This window comes from Metarhizium acridum, assembly GCF_019434415.1.
Source record: "Metarhizium acridum strain ARSEF 324 chromosome Unknown scaffold_13, whole genome shotgun sequence".
Lineage (NCBI taxonomy): Eukaryota > Fungi > Ascomycota > Sordariomycetes > Hypocreales > Clavicipitaceae > Metarhizium > Metarhizium acridum.
In genome coordinates this window covers 2968290-2981014 of record NW_027094016.1, presented here as the reverse complement: position 1 = coordinate 2981014, position 12725 = coordinate 2968290, and the positions used below count along the sequence as shown (strand labels likewise).

General features: G+C 51.3%; 2 protein-coding genes across 4 annotated transcripts; one reads left to right on the top strand and one right to left on the bottom strand.

Moving 5' to 3' along the window:
• Positions 1 to 2834: 2834 nt before the first annotated feature.
• J3458_003539 (uncharacterized protein) lies at positions 2835 to 10911 on the top strand. Of its 3 annotated transcripts, XM_007808717.2 has the most exons (4): positions 2835 to 3391; positions 3603 to 4377; positions 4713 to 10037; positions 10097 to 10911. In XM_007808717.2, exons 1-4 carry the CDS (start codon positions 3213 to 3215, stop codon positions 10322 to 10324), a joined length of 6507 nt encoding a protein of 2168 aa, XP_007806908.2. In that variant the 5' UTR covers positions 2835 to 3212; the 3' UTR covers positions 10325 to 10911. The 3 variants fall into 3 exon arrangements, with proteins under 3 accessions (XP_007806908.2, XP_065977606.1, XP_065977605.1); XM_066117815.1 differs by having other exon boundaries at positions 4713 to 10911; XM_066117814.1 differs by having other exon boundaries at positions 3603 to 10037.
• An 882-nt stretch (positions 10912 to 11793) lies between these two features.
• J3458_003538 (uncharacterized protein) lies at positions 11794 to 12450 on the bottom strand (the record flags this gene model as incomplete). Its single annotated transcript, XM_066117813.1, has 2 exons — positions 11794 to 12219; positions 12364 to 12450. 2 exons carry the CDS (start codon positions 12448 to 12450, stop codon positions 11794 to 11796), a joined length of 513 nt encoding a protein of 170 aa, XP_065977604.1.
• Positions 12451 to 12725: the final 275 nt, after the last annotated feature.

Genomic DNA, 12725 nt, shown 5'->3' with positions numbered 1-12725 from the left:
TGCGTGGATTGAGGCGCAAGATACGGGGGTACATGAGAACATGCAATGCGACTACGTACGTATTTGTAGCTTCACGACCTCGCATAGTACACGGATGCAGTCGCTTATTCATCTAAAATATATATGACTACTACCTAGGTGCTCAGTAGGTAGGAATATCAACAAGAACAGTTGTACCCCGTACCATCACCCATAAAAAGGAAGCATCCCACGCCGTCACATGCCCCCAAGCCTCTCAGTCAACCCTCACAAAAAGCAACCAACGTCCTCCCTCTCGGGGTATTTGAAATACAATCGGCAACCGTACGCAGGATCCATACATGGAATGTCTCAAGCAAAGCAGCATCGGTGCCCAAAGGCCACGGTGCTTCGGGCAACTCAAGGTAACTACTAGCTGGCGTCAGTGAATGAAGGAAGCTCAAGCCTCTTGGCAACGCATGTTGGGTCACGGCTTTGTGGAGAGATGTGATGGACGGTTTGTTGGCGGCGTCAAGTTGCGTGGGATACAATAATGCCCACAAACCCTCGCAAAGGCATATTTGCCAACAGTCACGTCTACACCGCGGTGCTGCAGTGTAATGGCATTGGGCAGAGTGCCGTGTGCCAATACATAGATGCTTGCGGGTTTGGGCGTGGCGTGGCGTGCGTTGTGGTACGTACTTTGTACGGAGTAGACAAAGACCCGCGGGTAATAAGCTTGCATCAAAATGATGGTAACCACCGGCGAGATTGGCGACATGCATTATGAATTATGATGTGTCGGCCAACTAGAGAGACATGTTTATTTTGCCCCAGACAGTCCGACAGTTTGGCGGACGGCTAGCGTTGAGAGAGACATTTGGGTCAATGCCAAGAATAGCTGGTGTTTGCGAGCGATGAAAAAAAAGCGGCAGAAATTTGGAATGATGTGATTTAATATTGTATCAGCTCGGCCGTGCCTGGATTGACGGCAACTTCCGCAGAAGTCTTGAAATGCATCGGCGATATTGTTATATTGGCAGCCATTTGGCTGTGAGCAGAAAGCCAATTTAAAATGTGCAACGGTACGCGGTGCGGAGTACATTTATGGGGCAAATTGTTTGCGGTCCGAGAAGCGGAGCCAGGCCAGCGGCTGCGGGAGACAAATGCACAGGTCACCTCGCGGCCACGGCGTAACGTGACCCACGCTCCACGGACCCAGAGGCCCCTCATAGGCCCAGTTGACCCATTGGCCCGTTGACGTGTGGCCAATGATCCAACCATCTTGCCATCCGAGCCGACCTCTAGGCAGTTCCTGCCCCATGTCGCTCACGCTAGCATTTAATTACCTTTTTGATGTCTAGTCGTTGCAACTACGGCAAATCTTCAAGGCCTGCGCACGACCGATGGGAGATCCATGATGATAATACATAACAAAAAAAAAAGATACACATGTTCAATCATTACCGGGAGTCGCGGCGTGCCATGAAGAAAATCTGTGGATAACATATTGTACAACCATGGCGTAACATGCCACGGTTGCGCGACTGCCGGGTATTAGCCCATCCATGCCTGGCCGAGACGTGGCTCGTCGGAAGACACACCCCCGTGCTTTTTGGTTCAACTGATACTCGCAAGACGCGTCAACAACACAATCTTGTCTGAGCTCCGTGTCCAACACCCAGAGGTTTGGACTTTGCTCGAGTTGTTTCACAGCGGACTCGGACACGAGTGGTGTCGTTGATCGCCATGGGGTTATGGAACGAGACTCGGATAAGAAACACAATGTCCTTTGTGCTTTGTTGCTTTGTTCAAAAAAACCTTAATAATGGCAGGAAAGAATACATGGTGGGCAGCTTCGCGATGAGTTGGGTTGAAGGCTGGTGCTCGGGGAGTCGTGACTTTTAGCGCCTTGTCAAAGTTCAAAGCCCAAGGCTTATTTTGAAACACGGTGTCTCGACATATCAGAGTCTTGATGGAGAATGCGACATCTCGGCCAGGGACGTTTGGATGGATGGATGGATATTAGATGGCCAGACGAGACCATCCAGAGTCCTCCGCAGCACGCAGCAGGCCAAATTGCAGCAAGTCAACTATACATGACGGCATCAGGCATTCGGCATCCGACGTACGTGGCCGACATCCAATGATACAACTCGGGCGCCCAAGAAGGCGCAAGTCTAGTTGGCGGTGCTGGGTAGTTATTCGTTGTGCGGATTTGGACCAAGTGATGGGTGCAGTGCTCCATCTGCTGGCCTGTCGATGGTCCATTTGAATGCTGGCAGTCCGAGGAGCCAGCGAGCCGCGACCCAGCCAGCCCTTGCGGCGAGATGCTTGCCAGGCTGGAGACGAGGGACTAGTAATATTGCAAAGTCATTATAAAAAAAAAAGAAGAAAGGAAAAAAGACCCTGAGGAGAGGCGGCTCCCAAGTACTAGAGAGAACAGACTGGCACTTTGCTCGAGGGAGCACCTGGCAAATCTGGCAGCCTGGGCGTCATCAAACTTCGAAGTTTGGTCGCTCGTACTGTGTACTATGCACCGTACCTCAGTACTCCAGGACTCCGTACTCGGTATACCCAAGGTGACTGCTGCCGTACCTGAGCAGGTATCTGAATACCTAATCCGTACTCTGTACTTGTCGCCAAAAGGCTCCATCGCGCCGGGCGCCACCAGCTGCCATGCTCCATGATTCCATGCCTTGATGGCTCTATGGCTCTGTGGTTCCATGGCTCCATCTATAGCTCCATGTCAACTGTCTGGTGGGCAACTGAGTCTCCCGTCGGGTCGCAGTTAGTGCCGCGTCCGCAGCCTCACCACTTCCTTGGTGTGTGAGCTTTCGCCTCCAGCCCACTCAAGCGTCAGTCAACTGGTCGTCTTCATCCAGCTCCGCTCCATTTGATCGTCTCGTTACTTCACGGGCACTTGAGCTTTCCACGCCAAACCTCAACCCGCGCACCACAGCCTTTTTCTCCGCGTCACATCATACCGCCCCCTCTTTGCTGGAGCTGCCGCGACTCCCTTGGCACGGTGTTCGACAATCGAGCTCTAACCCATCCACGAGACCTTTGCCCGTCTTTGCCGCTGCGTGTGTGAGCTCAGAACCACCAAACCAACAACCCCGATACCCTTGACAAACCGCCAACCCCAACCGCAGTTCGTGCCCCGGATGTCGCTCAGGACATGAATGCGCCCAGACCTGAATACACCTTCCTGAGGACATGGCCGACGCTTGCGCAAGCACGGCCTGCCGACAATGACGGACAATGAGGCTGTCTCCCGCATCAGCTCGTATACGAGCGCGAGCGCGAGCACCGATAGCAGCACTCGATCTTCCCTGACGGCAATGCCCTCGACGCCGCCCCTGGCTTCTATGAGCGCGCGGCGAGCATCTAGCATGCGCATTGCTACAGATGGTGGCGGCTATCGCCGGAGGTTAGTGATTCTGAATTCCCTTGGCCACGCTTTGGTTTGGAACGGCATGCGCGTCTGTTGCATCGTGTCTGCCGGCGGGAGAGGAAAGGATCGTTATTTTGGACACTGCCATCATTGCTACACCTGCGACGCCCCCATTCTGCCGACCTGATGGTCACCTTCAATTGCCGTTTTAATGCTACATCAAAAAGCTAACCAACCCTTGCATTAGAACCTCCAAGGACGATGTCCAAGTATCTCCCACATCTACTACCGCTACTCGAGGCACTCTGTCACCGCCATCGTCAAACTCCGCCTCCAATATTCCAGCCAAAGATCGTCGATTGAGCGACCTCACAAACTACCGCCGTGATCTTGCCGTTCTCGAGCCAACTCGTTCCCATCCGCCGGCCTCGTCATCATCGTCGCAACTACTGCAGCCGCAACACAGTCATTCAGTGGGCAGCTTGGCGGCAACCACTCAGATCGCGCCGTGGATGTCGTCAGCTTTGCCCGCCGCCTCATCTCCCAAGGGACTATCCACGAGCTTCTATAATGATTCCAGCGACAACTTGTCCCTTGCGTCGCAGTTGTCCCCCGGCCTGCCGTCGGCAACAGGTCGTCCGGGAACTGGCTCCGGTTCCATCAGCCAGGACTATGCCGATGCACTGTATGATAACATGGACGGCAGGCGGCCTTCAGCTGCCAGTATTATTACAACCGCCAGTAGTCAGGGCTCGAAAACCAGCGTTAATCGCGGTGGATTCCGCAAGCTTCAGGGTTTTTTCGGCGAGGAGTTTCCTGGTCATGACAGTTCCGAGAGTAGCCTCCCCATTTCAGTCCCAGGCAAGGATCAACGTTCACGATCTTATAGCCACGGCCGTCCAACCCAACGCGATCGCAACTACTCCAATGCCACAGACCGTGAACCGTCGCCTTCCTCATCAAGGCCAAGAACCCCTGTGCCAAATCCAGAAGTCGTTCCTTTCCTCTACCAGGATAACACGGTGAGCCCTCGTTTTTTGTCTCGTTTTAGTCTGTTGTGTCTCTAGTTCTCCAGCCCACAGTGACCGATCTTCATCTCCAAAAAAAAGGGTCCCCGCCACTAAACGACTCATTCCGCTCCTACCCCCTTCACCCCCTTGTTCATTATCAATCTATTCATTTTAGTGTATTTCGGCGCCATCTGGGTATTTGTTAGTGAACACTTACCTGGTCAGCTCTCCCCTCTTTTGTGTTGGAAATCTAAATGTCTTGGATTTGTTCTGCCGGCGTCCGTTTTGTATATTACACCTGCCCGAGCTGCCGTGGCTGATAGCTAACACTTTGAACTTTCTATTAGGACATTGCCCGTTACGGAGAAGCGCCTGTTCGTGATATCTTGACTGGACCTGATCGGGAGCGTTACGAAAGCTCTGCCGGCCAGAATCCGCCCAAATCTTCGTCTTCCGCCCGATCCGGACCCGTCCATCATCTGCATGGCCACCACCATCGACATAACAAGAGTAATGATGACCCTAGGACCTTGAGACCGATTGCTAGTAGAGAGGACTCGCTTGGCTCCGCACAACACGGAAGGGACCGAGGTCCGTCCGTCGGTATGCTAAATCAACGATCAAGAGCACACAGTCCAACCCCTAGCACCAACAGCGGACCACCAGGTTCAAGATCTGGTCTTCATGCGGACGGCTCAACCTCTCCGGGTCATCATGGAAAGCGCGGTATTTTGGGGCGCCTGCGACGCCACAAGGACAAAGACGATGGTGCATCCAGACTACGAGATTTGCCCCCATCAACCAGGTCGTTGCAGGTTAAATCTTCCAGGGCAGACATGCAGCGACCTGACATCTTTCCTGGATACTATCCGGGCACTCCCGAACCGGGCGACACTTTGGATCCCCGAACTGGGGCTCACCGTGCCGCAACCTTCAACAACAAATTCCCGTTTTCCAAGAAGACCCGACCTCAAAGGCCTTCCGACTATACTGACGAGGCTATCGGTCCCACAGATTATAACGATCCGGGACACGTATATCACCTTGATACCAACCTGAACGATATGGAGGGCATCTTGACAAAGCCGCCGCCCTTGACGCCCATGGATTCCTCTTTCATTAACAGCATTGATGGTGATCGAAGGGAATCCTCGCTTGAAGGGCCAAAGGGTCGATGGGATGCCCCAGACAGCTGGGCTGTTCGCAGGAACACCGAGGACAACACCGAGGACGTACCCGAGGTGGATGAGATTGGTAGTCCACCACGGCCTGACGAGAAGTTGACTTCGTATTTCATCCGAATTTTCCGGTCCGATGGCACCTTTTCAACGCATTCGATGGCCTTGGACTCCACAGTTACCGACGTCATATCGCAGGTTATTAAGAAGACCTATGTGGTTGACGGCCTGGAGAATTATCACATCATCATGAAGAAGCATGACCTCATTCGAGTGTTAGCACCGGCTGAACGACCGTTGCTTATGCAAAAGCGACTACTGCAACAGGTTGGGTATGAGGAAAAGGATAGAATTGAGGATCTAGGTCGAGAGGACAACGGTTACCTCTGCCGTTTCATGTTCTTGTCCGCCCGGGAAAGCGATTTCCATGCCAAGACCATGGATTTGGGCATATCCCGTTCGCAGAAGCTCAGCTATGTCGATCTTTCCGGTCGTAACCTCGTCACCATTCCTATTTCTCTGTACAAAAAGGCGGCCGATATCATGTCATTAAACTTGTCTAGAAACCTGTCTCTTGATGTACCTCGAGATTTCATTCAATCCTGCAAACTACTTCGAGATATCAAGTATACCAATAATGAGTCGAGGAAGCTACCGCTGAGCCTGGGCCGAGCTAGCAGGCTCACTTACTTGGACGTATCCAACAATAGGCTGGAACAGTTGGAGCATGCAGAATTGAACTCGCTCATTGGGTTACTCAAGATGAACCTAGCGAACAATAGGCTGACCCATCTTCCGCCATATTTTGGAGCTTACCAGGCCCTTCGCAGCTTGAATATCTCGTCCAATTTTCTCGACAAGTTTCCACCATTCTTGTGTCAGTTACACAGCTTGGTTGATCTGGATCTGAGTTTCAATGCTATTGCAAGCCTTCCGGACGAACTCGGCAATTTGAAGAATCTGGAGAAGCTGCTGATTACCAACAACAGATTGGCTGATGAAGTTCCCGAAGGGTTTCGCCAGCTACTGAGTCTGCGAGAGTTGGACATCAAGTATAATTCGATTACGAGTATTGACATCATTTCAGAACTTCCTAAGCTGGAGATTCTGACCGCTGCTCACAACCACATATCCTCCTTTGTCGGAAAGTTTGAAACTATTCGACAACTCAAGCTTAATTCAAACCCCCTCAACAAGTTTGAGATTGTCGAGCCTGTTCCTACTTTAAAGACCCTCAACCTGTCACACGCTCAACTTGCCAGCATTGATTCTGCCTTCTCTAACATGGTTAATCTCGAGACGCTAGTTTTGGATAGGAACTACTTTGTTTCCTTGCCCCAGCAGATTGGAACACTTAGTCGCTTAGAGCACTTCAGCATTGCCAACAATTCTGTGGGTGAACTGCCTCCCCAAATTGGCTGTCTCACTGAACTGCGGGTCCTGGATGTGCGAGGGAACAACATTTCAAAACTGCCCATGGAAATTTGGTGGGCCAACAAGCTCGAGACCTTCAACGCGTCATCAAACGTGCTTGACGCATTCCCCAAACCCGCGTCGAGACCTCCGCGAGTCCCTGGAGAAGAACCAACAGGGCCTCCTACTGTACAAAATGGCAAACCTTTACCCCCCAATCCAATACCGTCAACTCCCAGCTCCGAGGACCTCTCTGACGAACGACGCCCAAGCCAAGCCTCCAGTACTCTCCTCAGTGTTGGCCCATCACCAGTCTTGGCTACGGCGGACAGGAAGAGCTCTGTGGTGTCTGTCTACGGAAAGGGTGGGCGTAAGACGTCTGTTGTTTCTCGAGCAGCCTCTCAGGCCACCAACTCTACTACTCCTCCGCCAACCACCACTAGGAAGGATTCTGGACTTTCTTCGAGGCTCACCAATACTTTTGCAGGATCACTTCGAAACTTGTATATTGCTGACAACCGGTTGGATGACGATGTTTTTGACCAGATCATTCTGCTTTCCGAATTGCGTGTTCTTAACCTCTCGTATAATGATGAAATTAGCGATATGCCTCAAAGATCGATCAAGAACTGGCCCCAGCTTGTGGAGTTGTACCTGTCTGGCAACGGCCTGACGTCGCTGCCCGCCGACGATTTGGAGGAGTCGAGTCTTTTGCAGACCTTGTACATCAACGGAAACAAATTCACCAATTTGCCGGCAGACATTTCGAGGGCCAAAAAATTAGCTGTCTTGGACTGTGGCAATAACTATCTCAAGTACAATATTTCAAACGTCCCCTACGATTGGAATTGGAATCTGAATCCTAATCTGCGGTACCTCAACCTTTCCGGCAACAAGCGACTAGAAATCAAGCAGACGGCATGGGGAGGCCCAGATGGACCTGGTGCAGTGAACCGAGAGCAGTACACCGACTTCAGCAGGTTGCTGAACCTGAGAATTCTGGGCCTCATGGATGTCACCTTGACGCAGCCCAGCATCCCCGACCAAAGCGAGGACAGACGAGTTCGAACGTCTGGCTCATTGGCAGGCCACCTCCCCTACGGCATGGCGGACACACTGGGCAAGAACGAGCACTTGTCCACGGTAGATCTTGTGGTACCCCGATTCAATTCGTCCGAAACAGAGATGCTCCTGGGTCTATTCGACGGTCAAGCCCTGTCAAGTGGTGGTTCCAAGATTGCAAAGTACCTGCATGAGAATTTTGGTCACATATTTGCCATGGAACTGAAGGCTATAAAGAATAGACCGGATGATACTCCAACCGACGCATTGCGAAGAGCGTTTTTGGGCTTGAACAAAGACCTGGTCACAGTGGCCGTCCAACATACTGAGGAAAGATCCAAGGCGGCTCATAGGGGATCAGCGCAACCGGTCGTACTCAGCAAAGAGGATTTGAACTCTGGCGGCGTAGCTACAGTTCTGTACCTGCGTGGCACTGAGCTTTATGTTGCCAACGTCGGTGATGTCCAAGCTATGGTCATCAAGACAGATGGCAAACACGAGATTCTCACACGTAAACACGATCCGGCTGAGCCATCAGAACGCTCGAGAATCAGAGAAGCCGGGGGTTGGGTATCCCGCAACGGCAGACTGAATGATTTGCTTCAGGTCTCCCGAGCTTTCGGCTACGTTGATTTGATGCCGGCAGTACAGGCGGCTCCCCATGTCAACAGGATGACAATCAAGGAACATGATGAAATCATCTTACTGGCCACCAGTGAGCTCTGGGAGCATCTTGCTCCAGGACTCATTACAGATATCGCCCGATCTGAGCGGCAGGACCTCATGAGAGCAGCCCAGAAATTGCGTGATTTGGCCATGGCATACGGCGCGTCTGGTAAAATTATGGTCATGATGATTAGCGTTGCCGACCTCAAGAGGAGAGTTGAACGATCTCGCTTGCATCGCGGCACTAGCATGTCTCTGTATCCTTCAGGTATCCCCGACGATACTCAGGTATTGTCTACCAGACGACGAGGAAAAGCAAAAGGAGACGTGCTGGACTCGTCACTCAACAGACTCGAAGCTGAGATTCCTGCGCCAACTGGCAATGTCTCTATTGTGTTCACCGATATCAAGAACTCGACAACACTCTGGGAGATGTATTCAAGCGCAATGAGATCCGCCATCAAGCTGCACAATGAGGTTATGCGGCGTCAATTACGCAGAATAGGAGGATACGAAGTCAAGACTGAAGGTGATGCCTTTATGGTCTCGTTTCCCACAGCAACCTCTGCACTTCTCTGGTGCTTTGCGGTCCAAATGGAACTTCTGGATGTCAGTTGGCCGTCAGAAGTTTTGAATTCCATGTCGTGCCAGCCCATCTATGATAAGGACGGTGCCTTGATTTTCAAGGGGTTGTCTGTGAGAATGGGTATCCATTTCGGAGATTGCGTAAGTGAGACAGATCCTGTGACACGCCGCATGGATTACTTCGGCCCCATGGTCAACAAAGCATCCAGAATCTCGGCGGTGGCAGATGGTGGTCAGATCACCGTCTCCTCTGATTTCATTTCGGAGATTCAGCGGTGTCTGGAAAATTATCAAGACACCGAGCGTAATAGCTCCGGTGGATCCGAGGAGACATTCGAAGACGAGTCGTTTGCAGCCACTATCCGAAAGGACCTAAGATCTCTTACCTCGCAGGGGTTCGAAGTCAAGGAGATGGGAGAGAAGAAGCTCAAGGGACTGGAAAATCCTGAAGTTGTATACTCTTTGTATCCCCACGCTTTGGCTGGGCGGATAGATCAGCACCAGCAGCATGAGCGACGGGACGAAGGACTTGACAGACCTGCCATTCTTGCCCCTGGTAGTGAGTTATCTTTCGACCCAGAAAGCATTTGGGCACTGTGGAGAGTCAGCCTTCGTCTGGAAATGCTGTGCAGTACACTCGAAGAAGTTAGGGGATCCGGCCTTCAACCACCCGAGACCGAACTCTTGGAACGGATAAAATCCAGAGGTGGCGAAGTCACCGAAAAGTTCTTACTCAACTTTATGGAACATCAAGTGACCAGAATAGAGGTAAGTAAAACCGCCTGCCAGGTCCCTCTTCTTTGCTACCGTGCTGACGAATTTGATAGACATGTGTCTCCACTCTTGTAATGCGACATCTGGCTCTTGGACAACCGATTATAAAAGAACTCAATGACCTTCGTGGACCTATGTCTCTGGTACTTGATTACTTCGTGAAGCAACAGCAGGAGCTAGCGCGATACAAACAATCTTACGGAGACTTGCCCCCTGAAGGTGATGCCGCGGGTGGCAAGACGCAAAGGGCTATAGCCAGTGCTGAAGAGATCGATTACTAGACAGCAGCGCTGATATCAGTCCGTTCTTCTATTTTATTATATGTCTTGAGAGGAAGCTACTTGGAGCTGTTTGATTTGCCTATATTCTTTATCTCTCTCTCTCTCTCTCACTTCCCTTAACGTCAGCGGCCGCCTGTACCGAAACAACTTGGCTTTGGTTGCGGGTGGCTAATTTCTGAGTGCGCGCGTATTTTTTTACGGGGGTTCCAACAGGATATACATCGATATACAGGGGAAGGCCCGGATCTTGGAAATTGGGCATGAAATTTTGAATATTTATATGTTTGGGAGCGCCATGGAGCACATTTGTTTCCTTGGGGATGGGGGTTTGGGGGTGGTATCATGGTGGGTGACCATGAGTGGGCGTTTTGGTGTTTATGGCTAGATGAATAGCTGAGCAGCTGTGTGATGAGGAAAACATAATGCTATCGAGTAGAGTTGCTCAAGAAGATGTACTCGTGGGGAGTAATTTATTCAGCGAGGAGCAAAAAGTATTTGGCCAAATACGGCACTGGTCTTGCACACAGTATGTTATGAGTCATGGTTATGTGCTAGTGACAGCTCCGGGGCACGTGAATACATCACAGAGTCTGAATTACGTCCATGTCTGGTTTGTTGAACGAATGAGAGCATGGCCGGTATAGCCGTTGGGCTCCATGCAGCAGCGACGACTGCGTGTTGGAATTTGCAGTTTTCGCGCCGTGTCGACTTGGGCTTGGGACTATCACGAACGCACATGGCGGCTTGTGACTGTTTTTTACACCCAGTGCTTTGCTGTGCTTTGCTCGCGAAGCTTGGCTGATGCAGGGACTACCTAGGTAAAGAAGAGCACCTGGGCACTGCACGTTACTCCATGACGTATACAGTCTGGCAGGACATATTCTCCCCATTACGCATACACTCGTATGCTATGGTATATTACAGTATAGAGTGAAACACGCCAGGGACCTGATCTTGTCAAGTCCTATCCTTTTTAGCCCCAACTGTACGGCCGGATATTGGGGCATACTCGACACTGGATGAATGCATCTCGCTAGAGACTGTAGTTACAATACAAGGACGCTTTTGGTCGGATACGTTGCTGCTTGATACTTGACGTAGGCAACTTGGCTTGTGGAAGCCGCTTACTTGTGACTCGAAGGCCTTGACGAGAAGATATCAGTCCAGTTCCTACTGCGGCAAATGTCTTGTTTCAAAGACAATGGTTTGTCAACGTTGCTGCTCAAGTTATATTCAGCTTAGGACATGTACATGCGACGTAGCGCACGTGTGGTCCTGGTCTTGTGGGATGTATACATGTTTCGGTGGATGCTATTGTTCTTAACAAATGCTAAGATCCCTGACCAAGAGAACATTTCCTCACATCGGGTATATCTCGCTCCTCACTGACGTCACCTCCTTCTTTGATAGATGTATGTTACTTCTTTCAGTCCCATATCCTCCCTTTTCGCGATTCCCTCCCCCTCTTCTCAAGCCGGCCTTCTTTTGACAAACTCTTCCAAGTCCTGTGCGGTGGCAACGCCAAGGACAAATCTTCTATTCTCGTCGGTGATGACGGCAAACTCCTCCTTCCAGGGGCCGTCGGTCTGGCCGCCACGGAAGAACTCCTCCAGCTGCTCGAGGGGCGTCTCCATGGTGATGACCTTGTAGCGTCTGTTTCGGCGCTGGAAGTGCGTCATGGCGGAGGAGAGGGGGTCTTCAGGCTTTACCTTGCCACTTTCTAGTTGTGCCTGGAGGTGGGGAATGGAGATGTATCCGAGGAGAGCGCGGGTTTCGGAGTCGACGATGGTGAGGTGGGTGTACTCGCGCTCGAAGGCCGACAGGAGGGCGAGTGAGATGGCATCGGAGGGGTTTAGGGACAGGGCGGCGGGGGGCTCGAGGTCCTGGACGGTGGCCTGGTGATGTGTCAGATATATTATTTGCAGTTTAATGATTGCTTTTTGTCCAGAGAGACAGCTGGGGGAGGGCGGTTTCTTGGTAAGGCAAAAAAAAAAAAAAAAAAAAAAAAAAAAAAAAAAAAAGATGCCACTCGGACATACCCCGCGATACCGAGAGGACCATTTGGACTGGAAGGATTTGGGTGTGCCATTCACGACAACGGGGGTGGTTGCGGTCTGCGCAGCCATGCTTCAGGAATAGGTGTTGGGCCAGAGGATTCGGCTACTCTGAAGTAATAGTTTTCTTTGGCGACGAAAGTACGGTTCGTTGAACTGGGAAGACGTCGGCACGCAGTGGCATATGAGGTTTGCAGGCGTATCATATGAAAGGAAAAAAGACAAGGTCCGACGGTCTGGCACAGAATGGCGTGAGTTCATGTGGGGTGCCGCTTCCCAATATTGGAACGCTCCATCTCTCCTTCCTAGTACTACCTAGGTAGGTACTTTCTTAGTATGTAATTGCC